At 39.6% G+C, this 19,313-nt stretch overlaps 2 protein-coding genes across 4 annotated transcripts in view; both read right to left on the reverse strand.

The window, feature by feature from the left end:
* The window catches only part of LOC123766520 (UNC93-like protein), a 20,594-nt gene extending 16,150 nt beyond the window's left edge, over positions 1-4,444 (reverse strand). Inside the window, exon 1 of one of the 3 annotated variants that reach the window (XM_045755738.2) lies at positions 4,320-4,444. The gene's annotated coding sequence lies outside the window, so the exon portion shown is untranslated. Of the gene's footprint in view, positions 1-3,750; positions 4,126-4,273 lie in introns of those variants that run through there. The other 2 variants (XM_045755739.2, XM_045755740.2) reach the window with 2 other exon arrangements.
* Positions 4,445-15,735: 11,291 nt separating this feature from the next.
* On the reverse strand, positions 15,736-16,179 carry LOC123766604 (uncharacterized). The gene has a single exon (XM_045755890.1). It carries the CDS (start codon positions 16,177-16,179, stop codon positions 15,736-15,738), a length of 444 nt encoding a protein of 147 aa, XP_045611846.1.
* Positions 16,180-19,313: the final 3,134 nt, after the last annotated feature.

The raw sequence follows: 19,313 nt of genomic DNA on the forward strand, positions 1-19,313 counted from the left end.
TAAAAATTACAATATTTTGATTTAAAAAAATAAACAGAAGAGCTTGATACAGATGTAACAGTGTACGTATATTTAATAAAACTACTAATACACAAAAGCATCTCAGTCGTTAATTACTAAATTAGTTTCTCACTGGCAATCAGGTATGGTAATTATGAAGAGAAAGTGACATGTCTGTAAGACTATATAAGGTGTGGAAGGGATATGAGAACAAGGAGCTAGAGCAAGACGGAGCGAAGGAATCGTGCCCAACGACTTGTACCACCGGGGATCGAACGCTGGCCTGCAAAAAGCGAGTCTGCCGCTGTAAGTCCAAGTCCAATTAGTCTACCAGTTCAAGTAGTCGCATAAAATTGGTTACATGTGAAATTTAACTGTTTAATTATCTGTGTTGTGAATGATTCCACTCACGCTAAACTACAACGTCTGTGTTGAAATTTGGCATTTTAATTGTTAATGTTATTTGTTAATGATAATTATCCTCTCTGCCTTTCCCGACAGGTGAGAGTACGGAAGTCTAACTCGTACCATCTAACAAGGATAACAACTTGCCACAAACAATCTGATGAACGTATACCCGCTCCTTTGTGACATATCTAACCACGAGAATCACTTTAAGAAGGCCTCTCTAACCTATAACAAACATAACATTGAATCATAAGTATAAAAGCAAGGTACACTTATCCATTAGGCGTGTTGCGAGGTTCCCTGGAAACACAAACCGTAACTGTCTCTATTTTCCGTTTCTTACAACTTGTAATAAAGTTGTTACATCTTGGCTTAACATGTTTTTGAGGTATTAGAACGTTGTTACAACTTGCCATATTGGTTGTTATAACTGGTTAGGAGGTGTTAAAACTTGTTCGAACATTGTACCAACGTCGTAGTTTCGGTGTGTGTTTGGAGGGTTATAACGTATAACATCTGATGGAATTTCAGTTAAGTAGTGGATATTCCTGTTATTTTGTGAAGCAGTGTTGCCAAACACCAGATACTGAGGGCACCTCGCCCGCCGTTCCACTTTCCTGCACAAGAATTTACAACAGCGTGAATTGGTGTGGTAAAAGTGGATGAGTTTGAGAAGGCTTTTATGAGTGTACAAACGCGTGAGTGCGCGCGCGTGTGTGCAAATGTGTGCACTCGTCTATTTGTGGCTGCAGGATTGAGTTTTAGCTCCTGGACCCTGCCTTTCTAGCCGTCGGTTGTCTAATGAAATGACCCCCGGACCAATTTTCCTGTAATATATACCTTCAAAAAGGCTTCTACAACCTGTTCCTGTGATTTTACCCACTAATCATACATTAAAAGAAAACTTGTTACCATCTGAATCGACTCATCTGAATCGCACGCTTCATGCCCTCTTGTTCTATTGATATTCATTGTGAACATTACTTCTTTTTCCACTCGGTCAATCCCCCTAAGTACTTTATACGTCTCTATCATGTCTCCTCTATATCTCTCCTCTTTATGGCATCGTCAGGTTTAATTCTTTCATACTTCATGCCCCCCGTCCCTTGCCATTCTGGGACGAGCCTTGTTGCAAATTTCTGAACCTTTTCGAGTTTCCTTATGTGTGTTTTTTTTAGATGGGGTTCTTCGACTGGGAGGTATACTTTAACACTGGTATCAAGTACTCGGTGTGCAACGAACTAAATGCCTCCTTATTTAGGTTCCTGAATGATGTTCTGACTTTTCGCTAGTTTTGAGTATGCTGCTGATGGTATCCTATATATATGAACCTCCAGAGTTATGTTTAGTGTGTTTTTACTATTTGTGCCTGCAGAATCAAGCTATTAGCTCTTGGACCCCGCTTTTTAAGCAATCTATTTTTTCTCTATTATATATATTACATACATTACTCTCTAACACACGCGCACATTCCAAGGAAGCAGCCCCTAGCAGGTGTCTAACTCCCAGGTACCTATTTACTGCTAGGTAACAGGGGCATCAGGGTGAAAGAAACTCTGCCTATTTTGTTTCTGCCATCACCGGGGATCGAACCAGGACTCTAGGTTTACAAGTCCAGAGTGCTGTCCATTCAGCTATCAGGCCTCTACATACCATGTGTGTGTGTGTGTGTGTGTGTGTGTGTGTGTGTGTGTGTGTGTGTGTGTGTGTGTGTGTGTGTGTACTCACCTAATTGAGGTGAGTATGAGGTGTGAGGTGTGTGTGTATGTGTGTGTGTGTGTGTGTGTGTGTGTGTGTGTGTGTGTGTGTGTGTGTGTGTGTGTGTGTGTGTGTGTGTGTGTTTGTGTGTGTGTGTGTGTGTGTGTGTGTGTGTGTGTGTGTGTGTGTGTTTGTGTGTGTGTGTGTGTGTGTGTGTGTGTGTGTGTGTGTGTGTGTGTGTGTGTGTGTGTGTGTGTGTGTGTGTGTGTTTGTGTGTGTGTGTGTGTTCGTGCGCATGCCTGAGCGCCTGGATTTCCAAGGACAACCAGGCAGGAGTTTCGAGGTACAGTTATTCCACCCACCGCCACATTTACTGCTTGCACTGCCACCACCACAATCATCACTACGACCACCACAACCATCCTCACCACCCTCATCTTCGCCATGACCTCACAACCACCACCACCACCAATATCATCACCCTCACCATTACCATGATCACCGCCAACTTCTGCATCACCACCACCACCATCATCACCACCACCATCATCACCACCATCGTCCTCACCAGCTGTAATAAAGCTAGCAACTAGCTTCTTCCCGTCTCTCTATTTCCCACACCAACACAAAAATATTGCCATTTATTTTACTTAAAACCATCATAAAATGTACGCTTGTTCAGGTTAATGAGCGTCGACATCCAGATGGCAGGTGGAGGGTTGTCTGGGCTCGTAGGCTTAGGTTAAGAAAACCACTTAAAATTTGACGTGTGTGTCAAATCGTAAACTCGGCGAGGCACCAGAGTGTGGGGATCGATCTGAATGCTTAAGTACCCAATGCCAGAGTTGTTTCACCCAGAGGGATCGACCCATTCCACCCGTTAATGAGCCAAGATCCATTTCTACAGCTGGTGGGAACAAGACCCACTCCCCCACAGACTGTTGGCCCAGACCCTACTTCTACAGCTTGTGGCCCAAGACCCACTCTCACAGCTGGTGGCCCAAGGCCCACCCCATCACAGCTGGTGGGCCAAGACCCTCTCCGACAGCTGGCCTCTCAAGACCCACTCCTACAGCTGGTGGCCTAGTACCCACACCTACAGCTGGTGGCCTAGTACCCACACCTACAGCTGGTGGCCTAGTACCCACACCTACAGCTGGTGGCCTAAGAGACTGGCCACAAAATACCCAAGCAAAGAATCAATATTAACTCAGAAAATATCACACTATACTTATGAATAGCACAACAAAACAATGCGCAAAAGCATCGTAGAGTGCATATATGATTGATCTTAAATATTTATTTATGCAAATCAACACCTGAAATGCCCATGTAATACCTAACGAACACTTTCACACTTGTCATGCGTGAAAGACAGCAAGCGTAGCTACTCGCCTGAGTCATATCTCTCATTTCTACAACTCTTTTGCATCTACACTTCGCAAAATGTAAAACAATGCACTTGATGACCTCTACGACTCCTGGTGCCCTTTACATCCTATCTCCCTGGTATTTCCTGCCCGCCTCTGGCCTTTTCCTGGTATACCGTACCTCGGCTGGGCATTATGCAGGTAACCCCTACCTGCCCTTAGTATCTCTCACATATTTCCCTGCTATCCCCTACCTCCGTCTAATACCCCTTACCTCGGTCTGGTATCGCCGTACCTTCATGAATGTTTGCAGGGAAATGTGAGGTATATATGATAAAAATAATACAGCAATGGATGTGCTCGCTACGTATTTACACCTCCTTTATCTTAGTTATTTGTGATACAGTTTGTGATGTTAGTTAAGCGTTGTGGGAATAATGGTGTACTATCAGCAACTGATATGACTTTAATTCAGAAGCTTCCACCGCTTTTCTATCGAGAATCGAGCTCGGAACTGCTGGATTGCTAGGTGCGTATGTTAATCACTTCCACCGGCCAACCAAGCTTTCCCTAGCACTCGACAACTGTGACGCCAGATGGTCAAAGATGAACACCTGGACGCTCGTTCAAGCTTTCACACTGCTCTCGGAGCATCTACATGCATCATATTTAATTTGGTCAATATATACATATACATACATATATATATATATATATATATATATATATATATATATATATATATATATATATATATATATATATATAATTAAATATTTGTTTGCATCACTTCTCACATTCGAGCTGTGAAGATTGATGCTTCTTCAATAGCAAGGTTCTCACTTTGTATAACGAGATCCTTATGTTCTTAGATATAGTGAGAGACGGAAGACTTCGTTATAACACAAGATACGTGAATACTAGAGAGTGACTGGACCTGCGCGCGGCTCCTCGCTAGTATTTGTAATCTCAGGTGGATGCCGGCGGTCGCAAGGTGCGACGATTGTCTGCGTTTTATCCTCGAGACGTTCCCTGACGTTAATCACAGGCTTCCTGGAAGGAAAATGACTGAAGTCACGTGTTGGATGACTGCCATATAGCTCTTATCCATAATTTTCCTTGTTTTGTTCATTGTAACACGATATGAGGACATACATATTGATCAGAATTCGTTTATGGAACCAGAATAATTAATAGTCATTTATCAGAAAAAACTGACTTGGAAAATACTTAGTCCAAAACATGTTTAGTGTATGCCCTGGATTCCTGGATTTTGTCTAGCTAAAGTCACCATGTTTTTATGCCATTTGTTGTCAAGATTAACTATTATATATGTTTATCATATGAACACAGAAAATGTCGGCATAGTGAAATGGTTGGCCATACTGATTATCAGATTTTTTGTATTGTGTCACAAACTTGTTCGAATAACGATACAATCTTTGTCTAAAAGCCTTCTTGTGGGCGTTTGTTGTCAACGTGAACACCAACAGCATTTTGGTGAGAGCAACGCAACAGTGACGTAGTACAAATTTGCGGAAACTTTTTGGTGTGTGATAGATGTACGAAAGTGAAAGGTATACCCCGCTTTTTTGTGTGTATTGATATACAAATATACCTCACATACCGTGGGGTATACTTTAGTTCTGAATTATATGCAACTGCTGGTTGATTAGTATAATTGTCATGGCCTTATTTATTTACCTGAGGTGTATAGGTCTTAAATATGTATATATCAGTGTATATATCGGGTATATACACTGATAGGTGTATCTTGCTTCTCGGGGTATAAGAATTGACTGTTTACTTTAATTCTGGATTATGTTCAGGGGGCTGAAAAAAATTATAGTAGTTGTTGGTTAGTTCTTTACTGTGGTGGCCCTAATAGCCCTCCCGCGGTTGATAGGCCTTAAGTTTAACATCAAGCGCAATACTGACTCTTCAGAGGTTAGATTAATTAATATACTATGGCCCCGATACCCATCCTGTGTGTGGTGGCAGAAAGTTATGGACCCCATACCCATCCTGTGTGTGGTGGCAGAAAGTTATGGACCCCATACCCATCCTGTGTGTGGTGGCAGAAAGTCATGGACCCCATACCAATCCTGTGTGTGGTATCAAAATGATACCACACCACATCCACCACCACATAGGTTCATGATCAGGACCCCAAGGATTTTTAAGCAAAGACTTCATCTATGTAAAATTTCTGATCAACATATGTGTTACTGTTGATTTAGTGACGATGATGACCCTCAGATTGCATGCAACATGCACATATATGTGTGTGTTGTCATTGTCTTGCCTCGGCTCCCCCCGAGAGTGGCAGGCAGAGCTCTGCAACCTTGTCAAGGAAAACATTGTTTTAGTAAACAATACCAACGGCGCATATTTTGACTTCACCAAAGGTCATAATATTATATGAAAACATCGCCAAGAGCTACAAGTCCCTGAGGTAAATTATACAAGGTTTCTCGTAAGTCTGGAACCACGTCCATAAGTCTGGAACCATGCCCCATAAGTCTGGAACCATGCCCAATAAGTTTGGACCAATTACTTCCAACTTCATTCATCGTGTTTATGGACGCATTGAAACCCTTATAAGGAAAACAAAACAAAATTAATGTCATCATATGGGACAATTCCAGACGTCCCGGGTATGGATCCAGGTGTATGGAGTATAACCTCAATCATATGGAGTAGGGTTCCAGACGTATGGATCTGCCTCCAGACACAAAACACGGTTACTGATGCATGGGAAAGTTCCAACCTTACAAGGTGTGGTTCTACACGTACGTATTGAATTACTCTACAAGCAATTAGTTTATATCAGAAGAAAGTTCGTAGGATGAATGACCAGCACATTAGTGTGGCAGCAAAACCCCATCACCTACAAAAGTGACTTAGCGAGCAAGGAAAGTAAATGTCTTGTATTATTCTTGCTCGTACATGACACAAGAGCTTAAGAAAAATAAAAGTATACGTTAATTTAAGTATAATCGCCAAAAAAAGACTTGTATTGCAGATGAGATAATGTGCTAAAATGGCTAATTAATATGTACCTCCTATAGTAACAATGGTAAACAGAAGAAAGTCGATGTTTCGAGACACATTCCTCCGTTACTGATGATGACAAGACTGCTGATGTTTGATGTATGGTTCCAGTCGTATGGGGTATGGTCCAGATGTACGGAATATAGTTCCAAATGTATGGTGCATGGTTCCAGATGTTTGGGACATGGCTCCAGATGTATCTGGAATTGCTTTTGACATATGGGGTTTTGTTCCAGATTCATGTGGCGAGATGTTTGATGTTTGATATTCCAGATGTTTGATGAATGGTTCCAGATGTACGGAATATTGTTGTATTGTTCATGGCTCAGACACTTGTGGTGCCTGTATAGAGTGAGGAATACGTTGTCCCTAAGCTAGTGTCTGTATAGAGTGAGGAATACGTTGTCCCTAAGCTAGTGTCTGTATAGAGTGAGGAATACGTTGTCCCTAAGCTAGTGTTTATGATAAGTGCCTCCTTACTGACACATCAAGATTCATGGCACCCTTAAATGCCTACTTACGAGACACGTAGATCTTTCCTCACTCATTTATTAAACAGTTTATAAGCTCCGAAGCGTTACGAGACTGCCTATAACAATAATAAAAAATTGTGGGCCGAGGACGACTTCTGAATGTTTCCAAGCTCGTAAACTGTTTAATAAATGTATACTAAGCTGCTATGATCGAGGAAAGATGTACAAGTTTCCCAAGCGGACACGAAAATGCATAATAAGTCCCCACAATGACCATATACCAAGTTCGATGTCTAATCACTCCCTGGATACAATATTTCAGATGGCAACTTGTTTTTGGTGGTAAAAATCTTAAAATCTTGTTTACGAAGAGTGATTCAGAAAGCATAATGTACATTCTCTAGAAAGGCGAAGAGTTAGAGGTGAGGTGGATGATAGGTTTTAACAAAGACATATTAATAATATATTAAAAAACATTAAACACAACACAGAATACGAGACAATGGATGCACATTACAAAAGTTTAAATCATAAAATTCCGGAGAGGGAAAGGTGAGGGGGGGGGGGGGGGGATTTACGTGAAACAATATACCTGGTAATACAACAGAAATTGGATTACAGGACTGTTTGACGCGAAGGTTAGACGTATATATGAAGAGGTTTGGTGGGGTTCAGATAGCAGCTCGATTTATTTGATGTTATTATGCTTCAGCACTATGGACTCGTGGAGGATTATTACAGCCCCCCACGACAGCTTACTGACTATCAAGCAAGTATACCTAGTCCTAAACATTGTCCATGACTAAAGTAAACTCGGAGTATATACACTAAGAGGATAAGCCCACCTCGGTGTTTATATCCCTGTTTCCTGAATAGGAACTGCTTCGCATGGGCCAAAAGGCCTTAAGCAATCTCCTGTATTATTCTAAAACCTCAGTATAAATGCCAATGCAGAATTCTTACGAGACATCTCATAAAAAACACGATGTCTTAGGTTTTTATAAAATTCATTATTTCCAAGATAATTACACTTTATTTAATAAGTATAATTTACCCCTCAAAGAAACCTCTCTGTAAATGGTTTACCTAAAAAACAAAGGGTTCACAGGGTGAGTTACTAGTGAACACGCCAGGAATATTTTAATGCATTTAAGATAGGGTGCATTCTGTGTGTGTTCAAGGTCATGTTGCCCCGTGGCTCTCCCAGGATAATTAGATGAGGTGCTATACCTCTCCCATGTTAATTAAAGTCAGATGCTATACCTCCTCCATGATAATTAGGATGAGATGCTATGCCTCTCCGGTAATATTAAATAAGGTGAATTAATGCTTATCATACACAATATTGTTCATTGTCGTAGTGCTGCCTATTAACTTGGCGTTGATCATTATTGTAGTTAGTGTTGCCTTTTATCTTAGTGCCATTATCGCAATTAGTGCCATAATATTTTAACATATTTGGTGTGTAGTATCCACAGTCCCACAATAGATATTTGACAGTGACTTGCTGAAGCTTAGTTTATTTGAATTATTTTCTTCCAAAGATGTAGCCATATATTTGCATTGCTAATCAACATATATATTTTTTCTTCTGTCCTCCACCCCAACTACTTGGAATGGACAGTAGAGCGACGGTCTCGCTTCATGCAGGTTGGCGTTTAATCCCCGACCGTCCAAGTGGTTAGGTACCATTCTTTCGCCTCGTCCCATCCCAAATCCTTATCCTGACCCCTTCCAGTTGCTATATAGTCTTATTGGCTTGGTGCTTCTCCTCATAGTTCCCTTCTCTCTCTTCTATTGTCTATAGACAAAGTTAGAGATCTGTTAGACTCTCTAACAGATCTAACTCTCTAACACTCTCTAACTCTCTAACTCTCTAATCTGATAGTTCAGTGATTTAATGAACAATCAACCACAAAAGGTGATTGTAGTTCTCTTAAACTGCTAATCTATATACATAAATACATTAATTTACGTTTGTCTTATTTAAACAGTGTTTGAGGTATATCCTTGTATACATAATTAAGCGTCGACTTGCCCTGACACACCCTTCGGGCCGGTCAGTGTTATCAGTAATAAGTGCGCAGACGTGATAAGAACACGTACGCCGTAGAGGTTACGAGCCCCAAATGTTAGTGAAGAGGATCTGAGTCCACACCAATACACTAATTTTCTTGCAAGGAAAAATCACCTCCTTTCCTATATTTGTTAATTTTCTTGCCAGGAAGGATTCCTTCCCCCCCCCCTCTCTCTCTCTCTCTCTCTCTTTATATATATATATATATATATATATATATATATATATATATATATATATATATATATATATATATATATATATATATATATATATATATATATATATATGTCGTACCTAGTAGCCAGAACGCACTTCTCAGCCTACTATGCAAGGCCAGATTTGCCTAATAAGCCAAGTTTTCATGAATTAATTGTTTTTCGACTACCTAACCTACCTAACCTAACCTAACCTAACTTTTTCGGCTACCTAACCTAACCTAACCTATAAAGATAGGTTAGGTTAGGTTAGGTAGGGTTGGTTAGGTTCGGTCATATATCTACTTTAATTTTAACTCCAATAAAAGAAAATTGACCTCATACATAATGAAATGGGTAGCTTTATCATTTCATAAGAAAAAAATTAGAGAAAATATATTAATTCAGGAAAACTTGGCTTATTAGGCAAATCGGGCCTTGCATAGTAGGCTGAGAAGTGCATTCTGGCTACTAGGTACGACATATATATATATATATATATATATATATATATATATATATATATATATATATATATATATATATATATATATATATATATATATATTCTGATTTACAAACTGTCTCTAGGGGGTCGAAGCTGCTTACGATCGTCGATGGGTGTGATTATTGTCGAATCTTTCACTGTCTTGGCGATTCAGGATGGTGTTGTGGTGTTGAGAATAATTTTGCTTAATATCTCCATCTTGCAAATGAAGTTTAAGTCGTTTACTTAGTGTATTTGTCGTGTGTCCAATGTAGCATATATTTCGGAGCGCACAGTCTCCAGAGCTGCATTTGTATTGATACACTACATTAGTACACCTCAGTTTGTCAGAGGAGACAGAGATTTTATTTCTCATAATGAGGGAAGATGTACGAGATTTGTTATAATAAATGATAGGACGAATCCTTGTGTTTTCACGATAAGGTATACAATTCCTCTCAATTATATCTCGTATCACTATCTCAACTTTCCTGTATGACAGTGTAAATGTATTTTTATAATACACTACGATGTCTTCCCTTGGGGGACTATTTATCACCCCTAGAGCCTTGATTATTCTTAGTAAGATAGCGGTTTAGCTTCTTACTAACAATTTCGCCGAATTCTGTATTGCTGTAATCGTTGTTCACAACAATTTGGCGAATTCGTTTGGGAGACATAAATTCCACCTTGTTGAACAGCTATGAAATACAGGCTCAAGCGTCGGGTCTCGTTCGAAGTAAACATATATAAACAACACATACAAACTCACAGACAGAATTTAACACGGAAAGATTACCTAGTCAGGTAATCAGGTCGGGCAAACGGAAAGATTTTACACTAGGAAAACTTTTAAGGTCTCGTTATTCTTGAACCTTGATATTTCTCTCTATGTGCGGCTGTAACCCGCAAGTGTGGAAGTCATTTTTTGTATCTGGCTTGAGAGCCATACAATGTGTACATAAATACGTGGAGGACGAAGTGACACTACATGAAGGATATGATGACAATACAAGGAGGACCAGGTGACACTACGTGGAGGACGAAGTGACACCACATGAAGAACATGATGACAATACAAGGAGGACCAGGTGACACTACGTGGAGGACGAAGTGACACCACATGAAGAACATGATGACAATACAAGGAGGACCAGGTGACACTACGTGGAGGACGAGATAGCACCACATGGAGGACAAGAAGACCTGTGTCCAAATTAATAGGACAACACTTTGAGGACAAATAAAAATAACTAAGTCAAATAACCACGAAGGAGATAAAAAAAACAGATGGGACATGACCACTACATACAAGATTCTTGGGGAATATACAAGGCAGTCAAGAACAGTCTCTTTAAAGTAAAAAAAATAGCACAATAGGATTCGGTGGAAGTTTTAAGCCTTGATGAATCGGAGAAACAAATGTAAACACTCATTCCCTGCACGAGAAGACAACACGTCGAATGCACAGAGAAAAGAAGAAGTGGAAGCCACCTCCATCCACAACTTTAGGTAGAAATTGACTGTCAAATTGATTTAAAAACGGGTCAGGTACAAAAGCTTGGAGACCGTTCTCTTCACCTGACGCAACGAACAAAATAGAAAGTGCTAGCCAACCCAGAACCGCACGAACCCAAGCCACCCACGTAATCTAACCAAACGACGCATAGAAAACGTGGATTTTTGTGAACCGCTACTTTTCATTAGGACGTTGGGGACCACAACGTACAAAATGAGACCTACTAGTTAAGATGACGGGTTGGGACTCACTGGAGACACTAGCAGGTAATCACATATAGGGAAGCGCTGCTGAGGAACTGGACTAGACAACTCATGGGTGATAAATTGCGAACTTCAAGAAACACTTCTACGTTTTTCCCCGAGTCCTTGGTGTAGACCGAGATAAGGGCCAGCCTATTGCCCGTTGCACGGAGAATGGAAGGAGTTATCGTGAGGAAAAAAGACTTGTGTACGAGGAAGGAGTAGAATGGCTAAGTTTATTTCATAGCTAAGGAATGAATGTTGGAACAAATCCTTAAAAGATTAAAGCCACTCAAGTTACATTTTATGAAAATTTCAAAGCGACGGTAAATGTTGCTGAAATATATACTGAAAATGGGTTAATTAAATCCATTACAAAAATCTATGCTATAAAAGAAAATTAAAATATTTATCTGTATGACTAACCAAAAGCTGGAAGCCAGATGCTCGAGGCTAGCCTCACCCAACTTTGCAGGGAGAAATGGTCTGAGGTAAGGAACGGACATAGGCTAGTCAGCGTACGCCTAAGTTAAATTATTAAAAAAAATATATAATTATAAGCACACCAATGCGATTTTCGTCATCAATTGTGAAATAGTTGGTGTGATTCCCTAGAATTTTTAGTAATATCTGTAATATATTATCTGAAAAACCCATACAGTTATTTCAGTGCTTCAAGAGGGGGAAGGTGAAGTTAGGAACAAAGCCGCGGAACTAGGGGATCTGGACGAAAGAGATCAAGTGGGAGATTAAGGGTGAAGAGTGGGGAAGAGGGGTAAGGGTGGAAAGAAAGGGGGGCGGAGACCCGGGTGCCGCTGGGTATCTCTTCTTTATATATATTAATGAAATGTCGGTCTATTCGAAGTTCGAGGGGAGAGGGAAAGGGATGGAACTATGGGTGAAGGACCAGACGGGAAATGGTGGGGAGATGAGGGGAAAAATTGGGGGACTTGATAGGGAAAATGGGAAGATAACGGGAGGAGGAGGGGAAGGAGAGAGGGGGGGGGAGAGGGCCGGGAATAGAGGGAAAATTGGTAAAATCGAGTAGGGAGACGGAACATGGGGGAAGAGGGGAAATGAGGGGGAGAAGGTAAAATAAGAGGGGTGGAATGGTGGAGGTTCAAGAGAGAGAGACACTGTCCCTGGTACCATTGGGTTCCCTTCAAAATAGAATTCTTAGCAACGGATTTAAAATGAGACAAATTTAGATTGAAAAAGAATATATAGACAAGCATTAGATCAACAATAGAACCGTTAACGAGAGGAACAATCGGGTCAGAAGCAACGATGAAGCAAAATTCTCAATACGTTTTATCAAATCCGAATAGGTACACGAGTGAAAGTGATTTGGGTGTTGTGTAGATTGCCTAATAAGGGCTACGAATCTTATTGCAGTGTTCTTTTGTTATAATGTTCTGCATCACCACGCGGAATGAACAAATATTCCGGGTTGATTAGTAGACGCAGAACGCTGCATGGACGAATCCTCAGCGTTGACTGGGCGACGCAGCCCGGGGAAAGATTAGTTGCGGGAATGCTGAAAGATTGTGCCAATCACTTGCGTCAGAGGCGACATCAAGCCAGGTGCAGTGGATGACGCACAGGATCAAGTATCACACGACTCTGATTACCGAAACAGGCCGCGCGAGCCTGGAAAATAAAATAAGGAGGCGTTGGAGTTGCTACTTCTTCCATTAAGCCCCACCGTATGTACTTTGTACTCCAACACCCAACGTGAAAATAAAAAGGGCAGATAAATTAGCTGAAAGGTTCTCGGTAGTTTCTGATGAAGTGTACCAACGCTAAGATACTCGGTCTTCACGTATATGGTCTCAGAAGTGGACTAATTCCTTCAATTTTCAAGATGGATGTCTCTGATATTAAATCTCTAAGATTTTAGCCTGTTCGAGGAATTATAAATATAAAGATATCTTGAGCAGACCACACACTAGAAGATGAAGGGACGACGACGTTTCGGTCCGTTCTGGACCATAGACCATTCTACAGATTGAGAATGGTCCAGGACGGACCGAAACGTCGTGCCTTCACCTTCTAGTGTGTGGTCTGGTCAACATACTTTAGCCACGTTATTGTGACTCATCGCCTGTATAAAGATATCTGTACTTAAGATATTTCTGCCTCAAGCCTTAAAGGCAAAGCCTTTATCAAACACCGTTGAAGAATTTCTTTACTTGTCCCAAGAAAGCTATGTTCATATCTTAAGAAAGTTATGTTAATTTGTCAAGGAAATTATGATTATATATTAAAAATATTTTGTTCATGTATTAAAAGCATTATGTTCATATGTTATAAACGTTGGTTCATTTGAAAGTTATGCTCATGAGTCAAGAAAGTTTTGTATATATTGGAAGATTGGCCCCTATACACAAGAGCAAATGTACAAACATGTCTGACGACCAAAGCCCCATTATCGTTCATGCTGTCCACAGAGACAAACATTCATACGGTATATCTGGCTACGGATACCCAGTCGATTTTCTCTTTACCTGTATATTACTTATTAAGGTTGAAGAGATCCCAAAGTTCTGACAGCGAGGTAGGAAAACACTAAGATTGGCGTACACTTTATCAGTGGATAGCGTTTTTCCTGCCAGGGCTTTATCATATCTAACATAGATTTTATTTGATATATACGCCAATGAGAGATTATGTCACAATTAATTTGTGTATGTGTGTGTGTGTGTGTGTGTGTTAGCTGGGTAAGAGTTGCTGTGAGGAATTGTTCTTGATTCTATTAATTGGTGTTATAGTTCCTGATGGGTGCCAGATCCTATACACTGTTTCCCAAAGCTGTTTTCTACATTGATGATGATTTTTGTGTGTTGTTTCTGGTTCTTGTTTGTTGCTAGTATTGCTGGCCGGCTTCTGAAATATACGAGGTGTTGCGCCTCTGTGTCTGTTATCAAAACTGCTACGAGGTACTCTGTAAATATCTGTCTGATGATCACTTTGTTGTTCTACTTGTGACAAAGGTATTGCTTGCACACATATATATTGATTTTATTGCAGGTGTTGATGTTAATGATCATTGCTCGATTTATGCATTCCCTAATTGAATGAATATGGTATTTTAGGTTTAAAAGGGAGTCAGTTATGTATTGTGAATCGTTTTCATGGATACAGAGACATACACAGTCTTGTTTGCAACCATCCGAATTGCGCAGCAGTTTTATTACTTTTTCTTTTGCTAGTTTGGAGGCAGATTAAGGAACATTAGCCAGTGGAGAAAGCACTAAGGAAGAGTGATTTATCTCAGTAATCTAATCTCATCATTATGCTGTTTCCTGGGATCACCACGTAGTGTTCACAAGCATGAACATCAAGACTGTCAAAAGCTGAACAACATTACAAACACACGCTACATCCTCGAGTCAGACGGTGTGTGATAATGTTATGTTTCTGATGGTCGTGGTGTTAAAGTTTGAGAGCACACTTATTGCTCCGATCTTATCTTGAGTTTATCTTGAGATGATTTCGGGGCTTTAGTGTCCCCGCGGCCCGGTCCTCGACCAGGCCTCCACCCCCAGGAAGCAGCCCGTGACAGCTGACTTACACCCAGGTACCTATTTTACTGCTAGGTAACAGGGACATAGGGTGAAAGAAACTCTGCCCATAGTTTCTTGCCGGCGCCCGGGATCGAACCCGGGCTGGATCCAACCCGAACACAGGATCACAAGTCCAGCGTGCTGTCTGCTCGGCCGACCGGCTCCCAAATGAAACCGGCTCCCGATGAAACAACATAGCCCACATAACAACATATAATGAGTTAATGAGCCAAGTCTACAGTCACCAAGACAAGTGATGATCCTGACAGTTGGATACCAAAATATTGGCATGATTCAGTAGCCGTTCATGAGTTCATGAGTTCACTGTTCATGAGATCAAGTAATTCTCTCATGGTACCAGCACTAGATCATGTCTCCTACAAAGATGAGGGGGGAAGTGGAATGATCAGGAGAAAGCGTCAAACTATTACGACTATATAGCACATAGAAGGGATCAGGATAAGGGATGAGACGAGGGGGGATGGAATGGTGCCCAACCAATTGGACGATCGGGGATTGAACGTCGACCTGCCTGAAACACATACAGTCACATACGGTGACAATACACTATGTTTGAACTGAGGTTCACAATGAAAATTCTTTACCATTATTCTGGGATTATTGAAATATCTGTAATGGAAACTTTATCGTAGATGTACATTTGCATCGCTACTTGTAATTCCTTCACATGTATCTACAACTGTATACTCGCCTGTAACTACACCCGTATTTACAGATGTACCTACACCTGTATTTACAGATGTACCTACACCTGTATCTACCGATGTATCTACATATAAATCTACCGATGTATCTACATATAAATCTACAGCTGTATCTTTGCCTGTATCTACAACTGTATCTACCGATGTATCTACAGAGGCATCTACAGATGTATCTACACCTGTATTTACAGATGCCTCTCTACCTGAATCTACAGATGTATCTACACTTACATCTACAAATGTATCTACAAATATATCTACAGATACATTAACAGCTGTATCTTCAGATATATCAACAGTTGTATCTATAGATATATCAACAGTTGTATCTATAGATATATCAACAGCTATATCCACACCCATTATTTACATCTGTATTAATACTCTTGGTCTTGTTCCTACAAGAGTTTTACTTTGACTTGTAGTTGGGACTTTGTTGGTGCTCGTAGATTTTCCTGGAATTTTGGAATTTGTGCCTTGGACCGGTAATTGTGTCCTGGGCCGGATATGGGGAAGCTTTCTAATGGGAATTATGTCCTCGGCCGGATATTCGGAAGCTTTGGAAGCTTTCAAATGGGAATTATGTCCTTGACCGGACTGGTATCAAGCCCTTCTTCTAATTCCTACACTTGTAAAGTCTGAACAAATGATTTTGTTTTTTAAGTCGAGTTTGAGCAAGTAATTAACAGACTTATTTTAATTGGTTAACCTTCTCCACACTCTCTCTCTCAGCTGCCTTAGTGGGGGACGGTCTTAATGGTGGTGGTAGTGGTGGTAATGGTGGTGGCGGTGGTGGTGGTGACCACCACCACCCTCATGATCAAAGCGAGGAGAGTAACGCCGGCGAGAGAAGCAGGTGACGAAAGTGACCTCGCATGATGAGAATGAGTGACCTCTCATAATAACAATGAGTGACCATTATCACAAGGGTCATGAAAGTGACCGTTCATGATGACGCAAACAACAAATCAAAACAATAAACAGAAAAGCACAACAATAAATAAAGATAAACACTAATATAATAAAATAATGAATAAAGAATATTATGAGTATCAAATAAAACAATTGGCAATACACCAAAATTATAAGCAATATGATAAAACAATGATAAATAAAGCAGAATAATTACCTCAAAGGAAATATATCGCAATAAAGGTGACAGAGGTGGCAATCAATAAAGTGGGGACAGTATAATCCCAACGAAATCCCAGAGATATGGGCCATTACGTACTTCCTGGTGCTTTCACCCCAGGGATTTACGGGTTTACCAACTGTGGTAATGTCAGTGGAGATGTTTGGCACTGTTTTGACCTGCTTTGTTGTTGTGGCTGGTGTTGTTGGGGCTGGTGTTGATGTGGTTGTTGTGGTTGGTGGTGTTGTGGTTGTTGTTGTTGTTCTCCGCTTCCCCCCCCCCCTTGTTATCTCCTCCCCCCCCCCCATCTGTGCTCAGCCACTCTTCCGTTTCATAAAATATAATATTAGGGATCAATGAATCTACTGTAAGAGTCTTACCATTCTTCCCTCCACTCATCCTCCCCCTCCCATCCCTCTTCCCCCCTCTTTCCTCCTTCCCCTATCCCGCCTCTCCACCTACCCCCTTTCCTCATCGTCCTCCCACGCTTAACTCCTCTTTCCTTTCTTAAAATTCAATATTAGGGAGCAATGAAAATCCTGTATGGGACTCAACGAAACAATTTTTTTTTATTATTAATACATTAGGTACATTTTTCTGTGTGATGATGAAAAAATCTTCGGGCATCACACCCAATATTTCACACTTATTGAATTGAATAAGTGAATTGAATCCCTAACAATCGGTTTGGAGGAGAGGGTGTGAATAATTACTAATATTTCTTAAATCATTTACCTTAAGCCATTAAGCTAATCTCGACCAACCTATATCCGTTCAGTTTCCCAGACGACTTTTCATACAAATTTAGGTAAGAATAACCCCAAGCATCTGGGGCCAGATTTACGAAGCACTTCCGCAAGCACTTACGAACGTGTACATCTTTCCTCAATCTTTGACGGCTTTGGTTAAATTTATTAAACAGCTTACAAGCATGAAAACTTCCCATTCAACTGTTGTTATTGTTATAAACAGCCTCCAGGTGCTTCGGAACTCATTAACTGTTTAATAATTGGAAACAAAGCCGCCAAAGATTGAGAAAAGATGTAAAGGTTCGTAAGTGCTTGCGTAAGTGCTTTCGTGAATCTGGCCCCTGGCCTCCAAGTTTGGACGGACATTCTGTCATATATATACATTTGTCTCTTTCATACAGGGTGATTCTTCTTCTTCTTGTAGGGATGTTATTACTGTAAGAACACGAATGGATGCGACTGAGAAGAAAGGTCTGGTGAGTTTGGGGAGATCACCAACCAGTCAGGCAAACTTTGGCAAATCTTCCTCGAAATTTCAGCCATTTTAGTATGATATTTTCATATTCTATAATAATTTGTATTATATCTTGTATTACGTAAATACCATTAGTGTTTTACAGAATTTATAGAACATGACCAACTTCTAGTCCTCACATGATTGGCTAATAAAACAATCTGTTTTTCAATAAATTTGTCAACTGCTATAACTTTACAACCTTATTAATATAATCAACATACATGTGAAGGAAAAAGACGAATTGCTACAGATATTTGTACAGAAAATTGCTTTCCTAGCTTGCAACAAAAGAAATTAACATTATCCACGTATATAATAAAAGTAATAATAATATTTCATTAATAATAACAACAATGACATTTATATTATTAATACACATAATAATTATTATTTAAATTATAATTGTATATTGATAACGATTATAATAAACATATATAATAATAATAATAATAATAATAAATTTAAAAAATAATTATATAAATTAAAGAGACATATATTATAATAATATATATGTGTGAGAAAGGTGTCATTTAATAGGAACATATCAACGAGACACACACAAAAGAAATAATAGAGTTAATGTGTATATGAAAAAAATGGTTTGGAGTAAGGTGTACCATATTTAGGCCTAAATTTTCAAAAGACACACATCTTAAATTGATATTTATACTCGTAAACTTTTTTGTTTGTATATTTATATATATATATATATATATATATATATATATATATATATATATATATATATATATATATATATATATATATATATACATATATATATATTTATATATATATATATATATATATATATATATATATATATATATATATATATATATATATATATATATATATATATATATATATATATATATATGTCGTACCTAATAGCCAGAACGCACTTCTCAGCCTACTATTTAAGGCCCGATTTGCCTAATAAGCCAAGTTTTCATGAATTAATGTTTTTTCGTCTACCTAACCTACCTAACCTAACCTAACCTAGCTTTTTTTGGCTACCTAACCTAACCTTACCTATAAATATAGGTTAGGTTAGGTTAGGTAGGGTTGGTTAGGTTCGGTCATATATCTACGTTAA

The sequence above is a fragment of the Procambarus clarkii genome, chromosome 62, assembly GCF_040958095.1.
Source record: "Procambarus clarkii isolate CNS0578487 chromosome 62, FALCON_Pclarkii_2.0, whole genome shotgun sequence".
Lineage (NCBI taxonomy): Eukaryota > Metazoa > Arthropoda > Malacostraca > Decapoda > Cambaridae > Procambarus > Procambarus clarkii.

Bases quoted from the DNA above. Each gene is read 5' to 3' on its own strand.
- LOC123766604 (XM_045755890.1), bottom strand. From the start codon at position 16,179: ATGGGTGTGGATATAGCTGTTGATATATCTATAGATACAACTGTTGAT.